At 37.3% G+C, this 17,767-nt stretch overlaps 1 protein-coding gene across 5 annotated transcripts in view; it reads left to right on the top strand.

Annotated features, from left to right (window-relative positions):
• FCHO2 (FCH and mu domain containing endocytic adaptor 2) overlaps positions 1 to 14,348 on the top strand; it is a 96,262-nt gene extending 81,914 nt beyond the window's left edge. For 4 of the 5 annotated variants that reach the window (XM_069776010.1, XM_069776009.1, XM_069776012.1 and 1 more), the window contains 7 exons: positions 863 to 974; positions 1,596 to 1,751; positions 3,894 to 4,026; positions 6,734 to 6,933; positions 9,133 to 9,197; positions 11,648 to 11,812; positions 12,050 to 14,348. In XM_069776010.1, the coding sequence (XP_069632111.1) occupies positions 863 to 974; positions 1,596 to 1,751; positions 3,894 to 4,026; positions 6,734 to 6,933; positions 9,133 to 9,197; positions 11,648 to 11,812; positions 12,050 to 12,072 (854 nt within the window). In that variant the 3' untranslated portion in view covers positions 12,073 to 14,348. Of the gene's footprint in view, positions 1 to 862; positions 975 to 1,595; positions 1,752 to 3,893; positions 4,027 to 6,733; positions 6,934 to 9,132; positions 9,198 to 11,647; positions 11,813 to 12,049 lie in introns of those variants that run through there. The other variant, XM_069776013.1, reaches the window with a different exon arrangement.
• The last annotated feature ends 3,419 nt before the right edge of the window (positions 14,349 to 17,767 follow it).

The raw sequence follows: 17,767 nt of genomic DNA, 5'->3' as shown, positions 1-17,767 counted from the left end.
GAAACGAGAAAGATTGTGTCTCCTTTGTGATGGATAATATTATGTGATACAGGCCACTTCAGCAGTGGCACAAAAAGTTAGTAAGATGCTCTCCACTACACTACTGCACTAATAAAAAGACAGACCTTCCAGTATTATCTTCTATATTCAGTACACATATAGAAAATTGGTGAAAAGTAAAATCCCATGACAACTGGTTTTGTCAGTTGTACACACACATTTCAAAAAGCCTTAGCATGAAGTCTGAGTTGATTTTTATAGCTATGCATTGGAACTGTGTTGTGTTGGCACAGGCATCTGTGAAGGATTCTCCAAAAATTTCTGCTTGGGAATTGTAATCTTTGTTGGCTGAAATAGGTAAAAGAATATTCAACTGTTCACTTATGTGTGGTAATATTAATGTATTTGCATTTAAGTTCATGCATACTGTAAATTAATTCTTTGCATTTCCATGACCATTTTATCATACCTTTTTCTATACAATAAGCATACAGTAGGGATTTTTTTTTTTTTTTAAGTATTCTAGTCAATATCTAATTTCCTTTGGATCTGTTGACTTCACTTTCATCAGTAGCCATTTTAATGCAGTGTTTCTCTGTCTCACATGTATTTCCTTGTGTCTGTCCATTTACATAATGTCATACTGTAGTCCTGTTTTCTTAGGCTGCTAAGCAGTGTTTCAATGGTACAGTGGTGCTGTACTATGTTTATATTTTTCTACACACTTTTCAGGTAATACTTCAGATGCTACTGTGACCTTGATGGTAGTAACCTCTTGTGAAAATTACAGATGTAGTCAACCATTCTGAAATCTGTTGCTAAGCTTTTTGAAAATTAAACCTATACACTGTATGTATTCTAGGTGTTTCACGTGGTCCCAGCCCTGTCAGCCTTGGAAACCAGGACACCTTGCCTGTTGCAGTAGCCCTTACTGAATCTGTTAACGCGTACTTTAAAGGAGCAGATCCCACAAAGTTAGTTAAATAGTGAATTGTTTTGAATGTAATAAGTTACAATAAGAAAACACACTGGTTTTACTTTTAATATTTGGGGGGAAAATGTATATATGTTAGAACGGGGATTCAAAGGAGGTTTTTTTCCCTGGTATAAGTGGCAACAGTGGTTTATTGCTCTCTATTGGCCTGCATCCTGCTAGGAGCTCATATATCCCTGCTTTATAAAAATGTGTTCAATGAGAACACTGAAAATGAGAAGGGTTTTTATCATAGTCAGATAGGTGCTACGTGTAAAATTGGGCAAGTAAAAGCACCTCATTCCCTCTGTCACATCCCTTGCTATCCTACTTAGGCCTTGGCCTAAGCATAGTTGTGCCATGTTTTCAAAGCCTAAAAAATATCCACCAAGACTACTGTATGCTTAACCAGCTAAACTTTTTTTCTTTACTTATTTCACCTGACTTCCAAGTTGAAAGTGGCAGTACATTGTCACATTACCCTCATTTGAAATTGATTTTCTGTTTTTAATTCAGTTCATCAGATTGTGAAAGTGATTGCTTTAAAATTAGTATTAGTATTAGTACTAAAACTAGGCAGTTAATGAGTTGCAATGAAACTGATGTTTTCATTCTCTTCTAGATGTATTGTGAAGATTACTGGTGATATGACAGTATCATTCCCAAGTGGGATTATTAAAGTCTTCACCAGCAACCCATCTCCAGCTGTGCTCTGCTTCAGAGTGAAAAACACAAGCAAACTAGAGCAGATTCTTCCAAATGCACAACTTGTATACAGGTTTTGCGGGTTTTTTTTAACATAGTAGTAAATTACATGATTTGTAAAGTGTGAGTTGTTGTATATGTACATCAGAATTCTCTACAGTCTTGTTGATTTGCTTATACATAATTTAATTTCCTGAACTAATCTTGTTGAGCTTAGTTCTCCACTGCCACCATTAAAAATCTCAGTGATTACTGGACTTGAAACTTGGGCTGGGTATAACAGGAACCATAAAAAATAGTTTGTAAATGTAGCTGTGTTTTTACGTGCATTTTATAAATTATTTCTTTATACAGTAGTAACAATGGTAAGATTAAATGATGAAACAGTAGCCTTAAATGGAAAACAAGAAGTAGAAGCTACACCTGATCTCATTTGTCACTTACCAGCATATTTTTAAGCTGTATCATTTCTACAGTAGATCAGATCCATTACATAACTGTATCTCTCAGGTGTTTAGCAGCATGCTTGGGAGAATTCTTAGAAGAAAAGCCTGCTGATTGTAGGATAATCATTGAAATCACAGCACTTGGAGATCTTTAAAAAAAAAATAATAAAAGCTGTAATTATTTAGCAGAGATCTGTTTCAGCTGAGCAGTTTCTATTTCATTTATTGGAGAAATAATTTGAAAACAAGTTAAATGCTTTTAGATGCTACATTTTTTAAATTACTGAAATAAAGAATCAAATATATGCATCCATTCTTTTGTATTTAATTTCATTTTGATCATTCATACTTAATGTAATGAATGATTCATACAAAATTAATCTCTTTTTGACATGACAGTTTATAACTGAAATGTTAGCAGAGCTTTATCTGACCAAGTGAATTATACTGAAAAAGTATGTTTTGCAAAAAAGTGAAAATGTATTCTTGTAGTATTCTTGTCTGAGTGCTGTAACACTTCACCTCTAATTGGAAAAGATGCATGTAACAGATATTTACGAATTTAAACCCATATAGTAATAACTTGACTTTTCATCATATACTACAAAGGGTATCATTTGCTTGGTATTTTACTGAGATTGAAGTTTTTAATGAGAGTGATATTTGTGGTGATGTCAGAATTTCTGATTTGAATTGCACTTGGTTGTGGAGCAGCAGAAAGATTTTACTACTGGTTTCATTTATTTAAATTGTGGAAGATCTCTGTAGTGATAAGTAAGTGTTTATATATTTTACTGAAAATGGAAATTTCATTAATCACAATAGTATTGAGAACAAAATTCTAAGTAAATTGGACAGACTACTGGTATGTAAGTCACTGTTCTAGGACATTCAACCCATTGCAGTCATATTTACTGTCAGCTTTCAATCTGCCCACACACTCTGCACTCCTTCTTAGGGATGGATGCAGTTCTACACTGCATCCACAGACATTCAGAGGAGGTCTTTGATTCTGAAGTGATTTGAATTTTGGTTTTGAGTCAGTTTTCTTAAAACCTTCATCCTTATTCAAAATAAACCTGATGCAACCAGAGCTGAAAATATTCTTCATCAGCAGAACACCATGCTCCAGTAGCTCCCAAACAGGATTTTGCTTCTGCAGTCATGCGCACTCTTGTCTACATATTGAAGTGATATAATAAATTGTTACTAAGGTGAAATGCAACTATAAGTATCTCAGAAACAATTGTTTATAATAATTTGAAAATCACTTTTAACTGAAAAAAATTTGAAATCTTACACTCTCTACAACTATATGAAAGTATGGTAACAAATACAGCACAAAGCTTAATTCAGTGCATTAGTGAATCTATGTCATAACCCAAGCTAATTATCATTTTAGGTTTTATACCAAATTGGATAATGTTCATTTTGAAATACCACTTTCATCCCCACCTCCCACACATCCTCACAGCATCTAATTGTATTAAAATTGTATTTTATTAAATGTAAAATCCAAATTCAGCATTAACTCCATCTTGTGATGGAGATCATCAGTGGAGAAAACTCACTGCCCCACAACCTGGAAGGAGACTTTTTACCAGATACAACAAGGAGTTAATTTGTCTTGATTGTGTGTTATAAAGCATTAGAAAAAATTCTTGCTTGAAATAGTGAAGAACTGGAAAGATCTAATCTTAATTTTTAGACATCCAAAATAATAAAATTCAGTGTTGCCTTCTGACTCCTACCTTTCTTTTTGTTTGTAGTGATCAATCACAAAGTGACTCCAGTACTAGGGATTTTTGGATGAACATGCAAGCTATAACTGTCTACCTCAAGAAATTATCAGAGCAGAATCCATCTGCATCCTATTACAATGTAGATGTTTTAAAGTATCAGGTAAACACTTCTTTCCGCTTGGAATTTTTTAAGGAACTCTGGCAGACTTGATATCTACACAGAAATTAAAAGAATTGTTCTTTGTCTGCTAGCATGCAGACAAACTGTCATCCCTCATCTAGACCAATTCTGGGTATGTCACTGTTTACAATGCGTAAGCTTAGTGCATTCCTGCTATGCTTCATGTCATTCCCTTGGATTCATGACCAGTTTCAGCTTGCTCACATGTCACTCCAATTCATGTGTACAAACTTCAAACACTGCTTCTTTAGGTATGTGTGAGCAAAATCAAATTTTCCTTGAATTTAGGGGATTTGGTGGGGGGTTGTTTGAGTTTGTAGTTGTACTGGTTTTGATTTTATAATTGCATCAGTTTGGGGTGCTGTAGCTGATGAATTGTAATATATGAGAACATATGACATTCAGACCTCTCACAATATAAAGGAACTTGTCATCCTGGAAGCCATTTGCAGGCACACATCAGGACTAGCCAGCATGGATTTACCAAGGGAAAGTCATGCTTGACCAATTTGATAAACTTCTATGATGAAATGACTGCCCTGGTGGATGAGGGTAGAGCAGTGGATATTGTCTACTTATTCAGGATTATTTATTATTTTATTATTATTATACGTATTTCAGGAAGGCTTTTCACACTGTCTCCCACAGCATCCTCATATAGAAGCTGGTGAATTATAGGCTGGATGAGCAGACACTGAGGTGGATTGAAAACTGGCTGAACGGTTAATCTAGTTGGAGGCCAGTAACTAGCAGTATACCCCAGGGATCAATACTAAGTTTGCAGTCCTGTTTAACAGGTTCATTAATGATCTGGATAGTGGGGTAGAGTGTACCCTCAGCAAGCTTGCTGATGACACTGAACTAGGAGGACCCTCTGGATACACCAGAGGGTCATTGTGCCCTCCAGAGGGATCTCAACTGGCTGGAGAAATGGGGTGACAGGAACCCCATGAAGTTCAACAAGAAGAAGTGCACCTGGAGAGGAACAACCCCGTGCACTGATATAACAATGCTGGAGGCCACCCAGCTGGAAATCAGCTTGGCAGGAAAGGACCTGGGGGTCCTGGGGGACACCCATGTTGAACATGAGCCAACAATATGCCCTTGCTGCAAAGGCAGCAAATGGTCTCCTGGGCTGCATTAGGCAAAGTATTGCTAGTAGGTAAGGGAGGTGATCCTTCCCCTTTACTGAGCACTGGTGAGGCTACACCTGGAGTGTTGTGTCCAATTCTGGGTTGTCTATTGCAAGAGAGACACGGACATACTGGAGGGAGTCCAGCCAAGGGCCACAAAGACGATGAAGGGACTGGAGCTTCTCTCCCGTGAGGAAAGGCCGAGAGAGCTGGAACTGTTCAGCCTGGAGAAGAGACTGCTTATGGGGGATCTCATCAATGTATATAAATACCTGAAGGGAGGGTAGATAGGAGACAGAGCCAGGCTCTTTCCAGTGGTGCCCAGTGACAGAACCAGAAGCAATGGGCACAAACAGAAACACAGGAGGTTCCTTCTGAACATCAGGAAACACTTTTCCTGTGAGGGTGACCAAGCAGTGGAACAGGTTGCCCAGAGGGGTTGTGGAGTCTCCGAGATATTCAAAAGCTGTCTCGATGTGGTCCTGGGCAGCTGGCTCAAGGTGGCCCTGCTTGAGCAGGGAGGTTGGACCAGACGACCTCCAGAGGTCCCTTCCAACCTCAACTATTCTGTGAATCTGTGAGGAGATGTTCTGGCTGTCAATAAAAAATCTTCACGAAAATTCAAGACAGACAGACTCACATCAAAGGGAGAACAGATATTTGCTAGGCCTGCATTGAAGTGTTTGAACGTCTGAGAAAACTGTCTACATCAAAAAACAAAATAGCCTGTCAGTCTAGCTAGTAATACCATTGTAGTTTCCACATCCTACCAATATAGTTTAAAATCTTGGCGTACTGAATCTATAAAAAGCATGTTAGGCACACAGAATTGCTGAGAAAGATGGAACAAAACATTTCTTTGAATTGCAGAATGAGTACTGTGGAAGAATGATATCTATTTAAGATCTCTACTGTTGGGGAAAATTGAGGCATTGGCATGTGGAAGGCCTGGCTGATAGAAAAGGTTCTGGGCTGCCAGGGAAAGGCGAGAGGGCACACCAGGACATAGAAGATTCCTCAGATAGACTAGGAAGGTGGTAGAGATGCAGCAGGGCAGTAGCACAAGCTCAGCTACAGAAGCAGAGTCCAAACCTCCTGCAGCACGAAAATAATGCTTTGAGTAGGCAAGAACTGTTTTGCTGGCTGCCTGTCCCATAATGACAGGTATTGCCCTCTGCTGCTGGGGCAGCTGAATTGGTATAGCACACAACTGCTAAGGATGAAGTCATTTTGCTGCAAGCATGCTTCTGGTGTGAGGCAGAACACAAGAGTAAAACAAAACTATTTTGCCTTATAAAAGCCAGAACAGGAAGGAACCTCATGGGCCAGAGGGAGTTTAAACTTCTTTAATTATTTAAATTTAAAATTAAACAAACAGGAATTATTTTAGGCTGCAACAGTCTTCAGAATTCTGCAATTAAGGACTCAGAGGTCAATTGTTCTCTTGATCTTTTGTCAGGATTTGGAGTTGTATTTGTTACCATCATTCCCCAGTTCTGCCCAAACGGGGAGTATTTGAATTAAGCTGCTTTCCATGGTTTATTCTTTTATAGGTATCTTCAAATGGCATCCAGTCCACTCCCTTGAATCTTGCAACTTACTGGAAATGTAATGCTAGCACTACTGATGTGAGAGTGGATTATAAGTACAATCCAGAGTCTATGAATGTGCCTAGTATGCTGTCTAATGTCCAGGTTGTGGTACCAGTAGATGGAGGAGTAACAAACATGCAATCACTTCCACCTGCAAAATGGTAATATTAATCATTTTCTTTTTATTATTTCAGATTAATTTCAGTGTATTCATTAGTGTCACAGACAGCCTGAAAAATTTCACTGGAAGAAACAGCTAATTTTTTTTGTCTTCATAAACTGTGTAGTATCAGATGTTTAGGATATTTTCTGGTCCGAAACAGGTCATGTGCAGCCAATTCACATAAACTAAAATGAGACAATATGCACGCATTCCAACCATGTAATAATACAAGCCTTTATGAGATTTCCAATGTTTGCTTTCTTTTGGCCAATAGACAGGATAGACATTTTTAATACAGTAATTTGAAACCAAAATCTCTTAATAGTTAAATAACATTTTGTGTGTGTGTATAAATATATCTGTATCTGTGGATTATATTAGAGAGAGTAGAAGAAATGCAGTTCTTAAAAAGATTTCTTGATTGTTCTAGCTCAAAAATTATCTTCTAATTGAAATGGTTTTAAAACAAACCTCAGTAACTGAGGAGCTCTTCAGAAGCCATGTAACATTGTCTCACAATTCAAGCATCATGCAGATTATTATCTGACTAGCAGCTACCTGCCACCACCTTCTAAGCCTCCATTTACTGTAGCACTTGAAAGTGAGACACAGGTCTCAGGTCGTTATATTTCTACAAGTTTGTGAAAACAAGCAGAAGGTAGTGGGACTAGACAGAGCAGTATATCCCTGGAGCAAAAGGTGAGCAGAATTCAACCACTGCGCCTGTGGTTTGGCAGCACTAGGTACTTGCCGAGCTGTAACATTAATTCCTGGACTGTTTATTTCCAAGAGGGTCTTTTTAACGCAAAGAGGGCAAACAATCCCAAGTTGAAGGAAGTCAGGCTTTGTTAACCTTGTTACTTATAGATCAGTTTACCTTCTAAAGCAAGGGTCAGAATTAAAATAAACCTGATCCATTTATCAGATAAGTTCTGATGTTTCTGGAGGCAATACATTTAAATGTGTTAATTGGACAAAGTAGTAATACAGTATCATTTGAAGTGGAAAAAATCCCAGCAAGACTGAGTTTTTCTTGACTTGGTATTTCAGGGAAGCAATACTTTTCACCAAATGACCTTAAGCTTATTCTGAGCCAAGGGCAGGTTCACTACCCTGCCTGAACAACATGACTAGAACCTCTGGTGAAGCCAGTCTCCCTGCCCAGGCTTCCTCCATAAACCCCTCTGTAACGAAGCCTGAGTGAGAGCAGGAATGCCCACCCAGAACACCTAGTGTTAGCTAGGAAGACTTAAATCTTAGTGACCGTTTCATTACAGGTTCATCAGATTAAGGGACTTGAGCCCGGATTCTCTCTCTTTCACGTAGGCAACTACCCAGGGCCAGAATTTTGAGCCTGGAAAGCTGACCAAAACAAACAACAAAAAAAAGGTCATCTCCCAGGCAGCTCTAGTATTTGTGGTGTGCTACCTGTTTGGTCTAGTGGATCGGGTGGTGGGGTCTTGTTTTTTTAAACAGAAATGTTTTATAACGTGACCTCCTGCAAGTAACCGCTACTATCTGTGCTACTTGTGTGAGCATTTCACTCCAGCTACACCAATGCCAAAAGCAATTTCAAATCTATCAGCACTTCATGCTGCTCACAGCTTTATGTTGTTGACTTTCCTTTGATGGAACTGCTGCAAAGTGCTCCAGGAGATAAAATGCCCTGTCAGCTTAGAGGCTTTGGTGCTTGGTGCCCTTTTCTGCCCCTTTAAAGTGTCAGAAGTTAGCTTAAACCCTATGCCACTTACACCAACTAGTTCTACTAGAACAGAAATGGAATAAAATCTATGCTGCCACGAGTCTTACATAGGGGAGAGCAAACAACATTGCTCCCCCTCATACCATCATCATGGCGCACAAAGACATAGCTTTCAAACTGCTCCAGGGGTATTGGCCTGTCTGTACCCTTTGAGACTACAAAGGGGTTTGAGTTGTGGAGCTGTAGCCAGGGCACAGAACAGTGTTAACTGTATAAAAAAGTGGTGTGTGCTTCTGAGCTCCGCTGCTCTGCGGCAATGCAGACACACCCTTCTCTTTTCCTGTTTGCTTTGTATGGTTTTCCACAAACTTACCTTAAAACGATCAAGTATTTTTATAAATCTCTGTTTAGAGATGTCTGTAACGTACTAGTGTAAAGCTAGGGAAATAATATGCTAAAACAGGTGCTTATAACTAACCTACCATTCCCTTACAGGAATGCAGACCAGATGAAAGCATATTGGAAAATATCTAGCATTTCGGAGAAGTCTGAGAATGGAGGCAAGTTGAACTCTTTTGTTTTGTCTTCTTGTACAGAAAAATTTTAACAGTAAAAAGGTAATCATTTTAGCCTCTATGCCCTCATGCCTGCTTACACATCTTCTCATGCTGTATCCTGTTGACCAGTTCACCTTCTTCTCAATTAATTTCCTCCTGAGAGATTCCATTAACAGTGAGATGTCAAAATATAAATTTATTAATTACCTATAAAAGGAAAAATAGTGAAGCCCCCTGAAAGCAGTTAGTAGCTCTAAAATAGTTTAGACTGGGTAAGAAATTATTACATCAATGCTATTTGGAAATGAGCAGTTATTCAAAGGAAAATGTGTTTAATATCTGTGTCTTCCCACACACTGACAACTGAAATAAAGTAGAAAGAGGTAAGTGGAAGAACTTGGGGGAAGAAAAAAAAAAACATCCAAAAGTCCTGTGCTGAGATAGACTCAACAATAGATGATTCTTGAAGAACATTTTGAGGGTCTTTGTTTTGACCATATACAACTCCAGGAAGAAAATGGATCTACGCACATCTGCTCAGAGTGGTAATTTATATAGCATTTTGTAAGGTACCAATAGCTGTCCTCTGCCCAGCTACCTTTCCATGAGGTGTAGTTGATGGCACAGCCCTTGTAGCCTCTGCAGGTGCAGTGTTTTTCTGAAGCAGAGAAACAGGACACAAAGGGAAGCATCTCATCCTCAGAGCCTCTGTGGAGAAATGAACTCGTGGTATAAAGGAAAGGCTTTTAGCCCTGTTAAGAATTTCGTGAAGGGCATTATGAAAGCACAGATTTGCTTGTAAGTATGGCTTGTAAGTATAGCCACAAGCTGGGAAAGGGAAGACTTCGATTCCTGCAAAGGCTGCAAAGTTGTGGTCATCATTCAAACAAAATGAGAGAGAATTTCATCTGACTGAGGTTGTTGCTGTAGTCTGGTGTACTTTGTCCTTCACTGATCTCACAGTTCTTTGCCATCTGTCTTCCATTACGATTATGCAGGGATAGCCCTCTTTTTTTTCCCTTTTCCAAACTGTGGAGCTTCTTTTAAAATCAAAAATCATACTAAAACACAAATGCAGCCAGAAGGAGAGTTACTGTATACCTGCAGAGCAGCATAAAATGGGCTGGCAGTGATACAGATTGCATCTTGTGTGTGTTCAGTAGACTTGCACATATCCTACTGTTTCTGCTATATTCCCTTCTCTTCGCACCATCTTTCTTCCCCTTTTCTTTGAGTATAAGCACATAGTACTCACAATTCAGTAGGTAAGAGGAAGTAATACTATGCTGGTCTTTCTTACAGAAAAAAGGGACAAGTTGCACACTGTTAATATTAGGAGAAATGTCTTCAAGTCTTCTTTATTCTGGTGTACAGGGTGGTAAAAAGGTTTGGGTTTTTTTATGGTCCAACACATTATGTGAGCTGTCAGTTGCAGACAGAGATAAAACACAGACCAAACTTTCAGAACACTTGAATATAGGAGTTTCCATACTTGCAGTGGAAAGAAGTTCCAATTTACCCAAGCTATGACAGACCTACTGAAGAAATCAAATGGACCTTAAGCCAAGTTTATCCAGAACAAGCCATTACATAAAACAATTTAATTCATTAATTCCTGCTTCTACCCCAGTAACATTTCAGTTACTAACTTTCCTCATCATTTAGCAGTTCCTATTAACTAGGAATAGCAAGTTGTTTTGAAGAAGTAAAAATATTTTACTTTCATTATTCCATTACTAATTATTTAAATCTCATTTTTCCCCAGCATATTTTGCAAGAACAGAAAAGTCTTGTTTAAGAGCCAGAAAAAGAGACTAGTAACTATGTTGGGGGTGGGTGGTGTTTAAATGCCTTGCATTGACTACAGAAATGTACTTAAAGTAATTTTGAACTATTACTGCTTTATAATAGCATCAAAGTGATGACACTTCACCACTGTCTCTGAAAAATCAACTGAAATTTGTGGGGAAAAGTATTTAATCAGACCTTGTGTTTATTGGAAAAATAAAAATTTCTTTCCTCTGGGTACATTACTGTATAGCTGCATTTCTTCCAATGGTTTTGTTCATGTACATTCATCCAGACAGATTGTGACAACATTTAAATATTCTGATGTACTAGGTGGTAGTAAGTACTTACAGAGCAGCAAACATAAATGATGATTATAGGAACCAATCAGGTAATAAGTGAATACCAGGCTGATACACACATTCTGTATAATCTTGCAGAAATGTGTATCGTTCTCTTTAAATCATTCACTAGTCATTGTCTTAAACAGATTATTGTAAAAAACAGACTTTTACTCTCATCTCTTTTGGAAATTTATGTAGGACTGCCGCTAGGAATAGATCTCAAAGGTCACCATGTTACTTTCACTTCTTACTACTAAAAATTTTGGGAGATTGTCTTGTTCTTGCAAAACAACCAGCTTTTCGGTTTTGTTGTTTTTATAGGTTCTGGATCCCTCAGGGCAAAATTTGAACTTTCAGAAGGACCCAGTAAACCAGCAACACTTGCAGTGCAATTCATTAGTGAAGGAAGCACCCTTTCAGGAGTAGATGTAGAGCTTGTAGGCACTGGCTATCGGCTTTCCCTCCTTAAGAAGAGATTTGCCACTGGTAAGACACTGACATGCTTATATATACAAATTAATATTATATATTTTACAGTGTTAAATTATAAAATATGAAACTGTTAAATAAGTGATGCATAAATACTTACTTTTCATTAAAATATGACTGAAAACTGTTTCACAGGTTTTTTGTTTTTCCATAGTTACTCAAACTGCTCCCAGGAAAATAGTGACAAAATCTGTTTTATCTACTGACTGCAAAAAACCTACCTTTATCTTGCAGGACGGTATATGGCAGACTGCTGACGTACTTGTGAAAAGTCATTGGATCAAAGGAGTGCAAGCAGCTCACTCTGTCCTCTCTACTTTTCAAACACTATTTTAACATGCATTAATTTTTTCAAAATGTTGACCTACTTTGAGGCTGAACTACAGAGCAGAAAATGCACTTTTAAAAGTCATTTTTCAAACTTTATTACTTTATAATAGCACTGAAGTTAACTTCAACACTGTCTGTAAATGATCAATGGCAATATTTGGGAAAATTTGTTGAAATTTTAGTAAATTTATATAGATGAAATCAAAACAGTAATCCATAGCTGTAATGAAAGTATGAAATTGTATGTTATACTGTAAACATTAAACCTAAAAATGTAGGAGAGCAAGTAAGAAATATTTGAGCTTTCCATAAGTAATATTATTTTTTCAGATTCTTTCATTGCCAGTTTTTAAAGAAAGCAGAGGCAAAGTCTCATGCAGTTCTTCTATCCACTCATGCCACAAAACCAGCCCAGTTAGAGATGTATAAAAGAAATGTAACTTGATGCCCATGTATCATATATTATTAACATGTAAGTTGGTTTATATAGGGGTTTTTTCCTAAGTGCAATGTGTTACAAAATTGCAAAACACAGCAGAGATTTACTTCTGCAGTTGGTAAACTTTATGGCCGTTGTGATTGTTTGAATTAATGCTGTAGATTTAATTTATTTTTATATGAATTGCATAACATTTGTGCCTTTTTAAAAAGCCTGTGCCTATCCAATTTGTTATTCATGTGCCTCACTTCCTTTTTCAAAGTCTGGCTCTTCATCAAGAAAGCACAGTGTTTGTATAATACACACAACTTTCGAAAAATTCCTTTGACTGGGATTTATGTAGAAGGCAGATTTGCAAAAACTGGAGGTTGTTTTAAAAGAAGTTTAAAATACTGGATTACTTCCTCATGGGGTAATTGCAATAAATACAGTTGTAGTAAAGGGAAGATGCATCATGCAGGACTTGGAAACTTTGAGATAGTAACTTTAACGTCACCAAAGATGAGAATCCTGAAAAATCACTGAATATGGTAAAAGCAAACTTTTAGAAGCAAACAGCATTTCCCTTCACTTTGACTGCAAGTCTTTGGACTTCGAGTGCTTTTAGGGTTGTGTGATGTGAATGTAAACATAGTACTTTGGGAGGAATAGCATTTTAGAAGGGTATTTTATGGCAGCAGGATGACAAGTACTGCTATTTCTATTAGTTTAAATTTTTTCTATAACCACCAATTTTACTATTTTTATTGTCATCTAATCTGCTTGCCACAGCCTAAGCACAGGGAAGTGACATACTAGTAATGTTTTTTAAAGCAAGTCACTAATTTACGAAATCTTTTATGTATTTGTATTATCAAGTGTTTTTTCAATGCCAAAATCAAGTATTGGAGCAAAATAATTCAATAAACTGCACATGGGAATTTCATATGACCATTTTGAATACCAGTATCTATTTCAAATTCTCCATTAAAACAATAAAATGTGCTTGAACTAATTCATACAAAACCAGTAATGAATTGGACTGCTGAAACTTTACAAGAAATTAAGCTTTGTAGAGGCTACATAAACTCTAATGTATACTACAAACTTTTGCAGACAGGAGTTCCATTGTTAGCACTAAGCACATACCATACTGTAGATTTGATTGGAAAAGTATATTTGGCTCTTAGTTTGCTAATCTTATAAATGGTAAATTTCTAACTCATAATATGGTACCGTCTTTTTACTGGAATCTTAATTGTAATCTGCTTTGCAATCAAACTGTGTTTAACATGACAATATTTTATTAATGAAAACCCCAAACTGTATTGCTATTTTTAATCAAGTATTAACTTTCATTTTGAAGGTAAATGAAGTAGTTATGTTTCAGCACTTTTAAACTAGCCTTCATTCAGGTGATTATACATACATTTGCATTGGGTGCAGGTTACAATTTTGAAGCCATACAAGTTTATATAGACTTTTTGTAAAGAAATTCAAAAACAATGTAAAAAGTACATGTAGCTATCTGATAAAAAACCCATATGTAGCAAGCTGGTTCTTGCTTGTGTATACAGCAATATCCGTTGTAGCTGCCTCCTAAGAAAATTAATTTGTAAACACAACTCTAAAGGATCTGAATTTTTATGAATTGTTACTACGTCAGACTGTAAATTAGAGCATACAAGTTTATCTTACAAAAATTGTAAATACTTCTGATTTTTCATAAAATGTAAATTTTAAAGAAATTTGCACCCATAATAAACATGTAATATATAATTTAAATACTGATTTATATTGCCTATACTTTTGCAGTTAGTCCCACAGACCTTCTAAGCAATAAGACAGTAGAACAAAACTATGCCTGTATTGAACATTTAAAAAATGTTAATTGATTTTTAAGTGATAAGGGATAGAGTTACTATACGAACTCTTTTATATATTTAAAAAACACCACAGCGAAGGTGGGTGAAAAGATGACTTCTGCAAAGAGTTGCATCTTTACTAAACTGGAATGCCAGAGATGTCTACAATGGCTTATGCCTTTGCTAAATTGATATGATTAATTAATAACTTAGATTAAGCAAAACTGCAGATATGTTTATCAGAAAAAATCTCGACTTTGTAGACATGAGCTGCTGTCTCATAGATAGTGCTATCCAATGCTGTACATTCCCTAACTTCCTTAATAAGCCTATACTTTGTTGAGTGCACAGGAGAAAAATCAGTGGCAAGATTAAAGTAATTCTGATTCCTCATGTTCCACCAGTCCAACAAAATAGGCAATTTAAGTGCTACTTCAGCAGTCTGAGAATAGTCCTTCTAAGCTGTGAGCATAGAAACAAAAGTTGAAACTCCACGAATGCGTTTGAATCTGTCTCCTTCCTGCTAATACCACAGCCTGTATAAGTTTTGTAAGTAATGACTTATTAAATTGACTTTCTCAGCTGAATGGATATCACTGCAGTAAGTACCATTCTTGTCATGCTGAAAAGCAATAGTCCAAGGGCTTGATTCTTATCTTCTGCTGGAAGGCAGGAGTGAAGAATGCAAGTGCCTAATGGTCAGACTGAATGGTCTATCTAGCCCAGTATTCTGTCTTCAACAATGGCCAAAGAACAGACATGTGAGCATGGAGAGTTCACAAGCCATTTCCTTTCTACTCCACCAGCATCCTCAGTTACTGGTTAGGGATGTAAAAGGGTACAACACTGCTCAGTTCATCTAACATTCATTGAACTTAAAGTGTCAGAGATCACTGCTCTGGCACTTCTGTTAACATTTGACTTTTGTTATTGTAAGCCAGTGCCCACATACGACTCACAACTACTATAAACTGGATTTATACCGCTCAAGCAGGTTTGTGATTATCTAAGTACATGATCAGGTAGGTTTTCAGGGATAACTGACTACCTCTACCACTGCCAAATAATATTTATGTAGGGTATTTAAAGGAGCTAAGATATTTGATTATCAACTGGAATAGCATGGGAGTTACAAGTGTGGTGGGTTTTGCTATCTAACTAGAAAGGAAGGTCTTGCATCATGCCAAAAAGGATTACGTTTCAGGTCCTATGTGTTTGAGAAGCTTAAGATAGGCATCTTAATATATGTGTACCTTTTTTTCTTGGAATTGCTAGATAATTGGTTTCCATTTCAGTTGTCATGAAAGGGCAATTTTACTTCAGAGCATGCAAGAAAAAAACTCAGGAATTCCTCCAAGGATAGAGTAAGCTAAAAACAGTTCAAGGTACTAAAGCAGCAAATAACATATTTACTGTGTGGTGCCCTTGATTGGACTGATTACCAGGCCTCTTAATTGAAAACTTAATGTTTATCTTCAACTCTGCATATTATTACACTACCATGTTTACTGGCATGTTGATTTTTAAGTTCTCCCTTAGTTCATTCAATAATCAATAGAAAGCATATGGTCTTTAAAGAATAATCTTAAAAACATGGGAGGCCTCTTCTGGATTACTTATTAAACATTTAATACTCAAGTTCTGCATTTTCTGTAGCTGCTTTCACTTCCTTTGGAATCCATTGTTTCTGTTTTTAAATGTGGGATGGTTATTTTAATTATTATAACCTAAAGTATGATTTTGTTTGCCACTGTCCCAGCTGTACTTTTTAAAAAGCCTTGTTCTGTAACTGAACTTTTTTTTCCCATTATTAAAACTCAGCTGTTTGTTTATTTTTTAAAAAATAGGTTAATAATCACAAACCATAAATCATGCCAACTACACCACTCTGATTATGATTCAGCTTTTCCTCTTAGCATCACCCAATCTGTCTTCTTGAAGTTCTCATTTCCTAAGTCATGTTTTCTGCTCCAGAAAGTTAGCAATGGTAATGTGTTCAGCAATGACTTAATTCCTTCTTCATTGGGGTTAAATGAAGCAGCCCATTTTTACAACAATTGCTGATTCTCCCCTCCAGATGTCCCCTCCTGCTTTGTAATTAGATAAACTCCTTATGTAATATCCACAGCCTTCCCTTCCACTTCCCACTACTGTCATTGGTAGGTTATATGAATAGCCATCACTAATACAGAAATATTAAAGCTGTCCCAGTGTTAGTACTGATAAGACATTGCATCCAGGCAAAATGCACCAATACAACTTGGGAAGGAAGGGGAAAAACAAAACAAAACACAACAACCCAAGCTCAAAACCTGTTATTTACCTTCCACTTGTGTTGCACTCTATTCCTCTGGAGCCTTACGGGACTGTGGATTTTGACAGAGGACCAAAGTCCAAACAGACACAACTTTCAGCCCCTGACTAAGTACCTGACCTCATTCTTGAATGCAAGTTTCTCCTCCACCCGCCAGAATCCCTCAGCCTCTGTGTACAAGTCCCTTCTTGCTTCTGAGTAGTTCCTAGATTTACAACACACACTAAGTACTCGAGTATGTGACGACAGGAGGAGTGTCGCAGTCTGTGATCTACCGTCTCTGCAGCTGACATCTCTCCGAAGTCTCACCAATCTATTCCCATGTACGGGCCAAATGCTGCTGCAGCTTTTCTCCTGCTGAAATCCCATTTCCATGTTCTGAGTCACTTGATAACAAACAGTAGGTTGGATGTCCACTTCTAGTGAGAAGACAGAATAAATTTAGTTTTATTTAAGGTCTAAAACGCAGAAGATGATTGCTCGATTTAAGAATTGGATCTTCTACATCTAGAACAAGAAACTCATCCTCAGACAAACTGTTAATTTGGCATAACTTCTCTAGGTAATATAAAGCAAACACTACACTCACAGGAGACAGAATAAGGAAATTACATGAAAAAACAAATGTAGGCTCCAGTGTGTTCCCTTTAGATTAAGGGGGAGAAGACATATTTGATACAACTTTCCCATAAAGAAGTTGAAAATAAATAAAAAAAAAAAGGTGATGGGCCATTACAGCTATTCTCTTGGTGTTTTGCAGGATATTTGAGGAGACCCTCAAACTTCTCAAAACTGTTGTATCTTTATTACTGTGGGAGATCATGCAGGATATCTTCCCTTGCAAGGAACGCTGCACTGTCTATGTAGCTATAAGCTAGAACTTGGCATTACTGCACTCAGTGCTGACTGAGCATGGGGAGCACAGTTCACCCAAGCAATCTGCCTTTGCTTCCAGGCAACAACAAGTTTCCTAGAGGGAAAGGTGGGGAACCTCTACCCCCATTTCCCTGAGCTATGACCTCTCC

Source organism: Haliaeetus albicilla, chromosome Z, assembly GCF_947461875.1.
Source record: "Haliaeetus albicilla chromosome Z, bHalAlb1.1, whole genome shotgun sequence".
NCBI lineage: Eukaryota > Metazoa > Chordata > Aves > Accipitriformes > Accipitridae > Haliaeetus > Haliaeetus albicilla.
The sequence above is the reverse complement of the archived record's forward strand: the minus strand, read 5'-3'. Positions and strand labels throughout refer to the sequence as shown.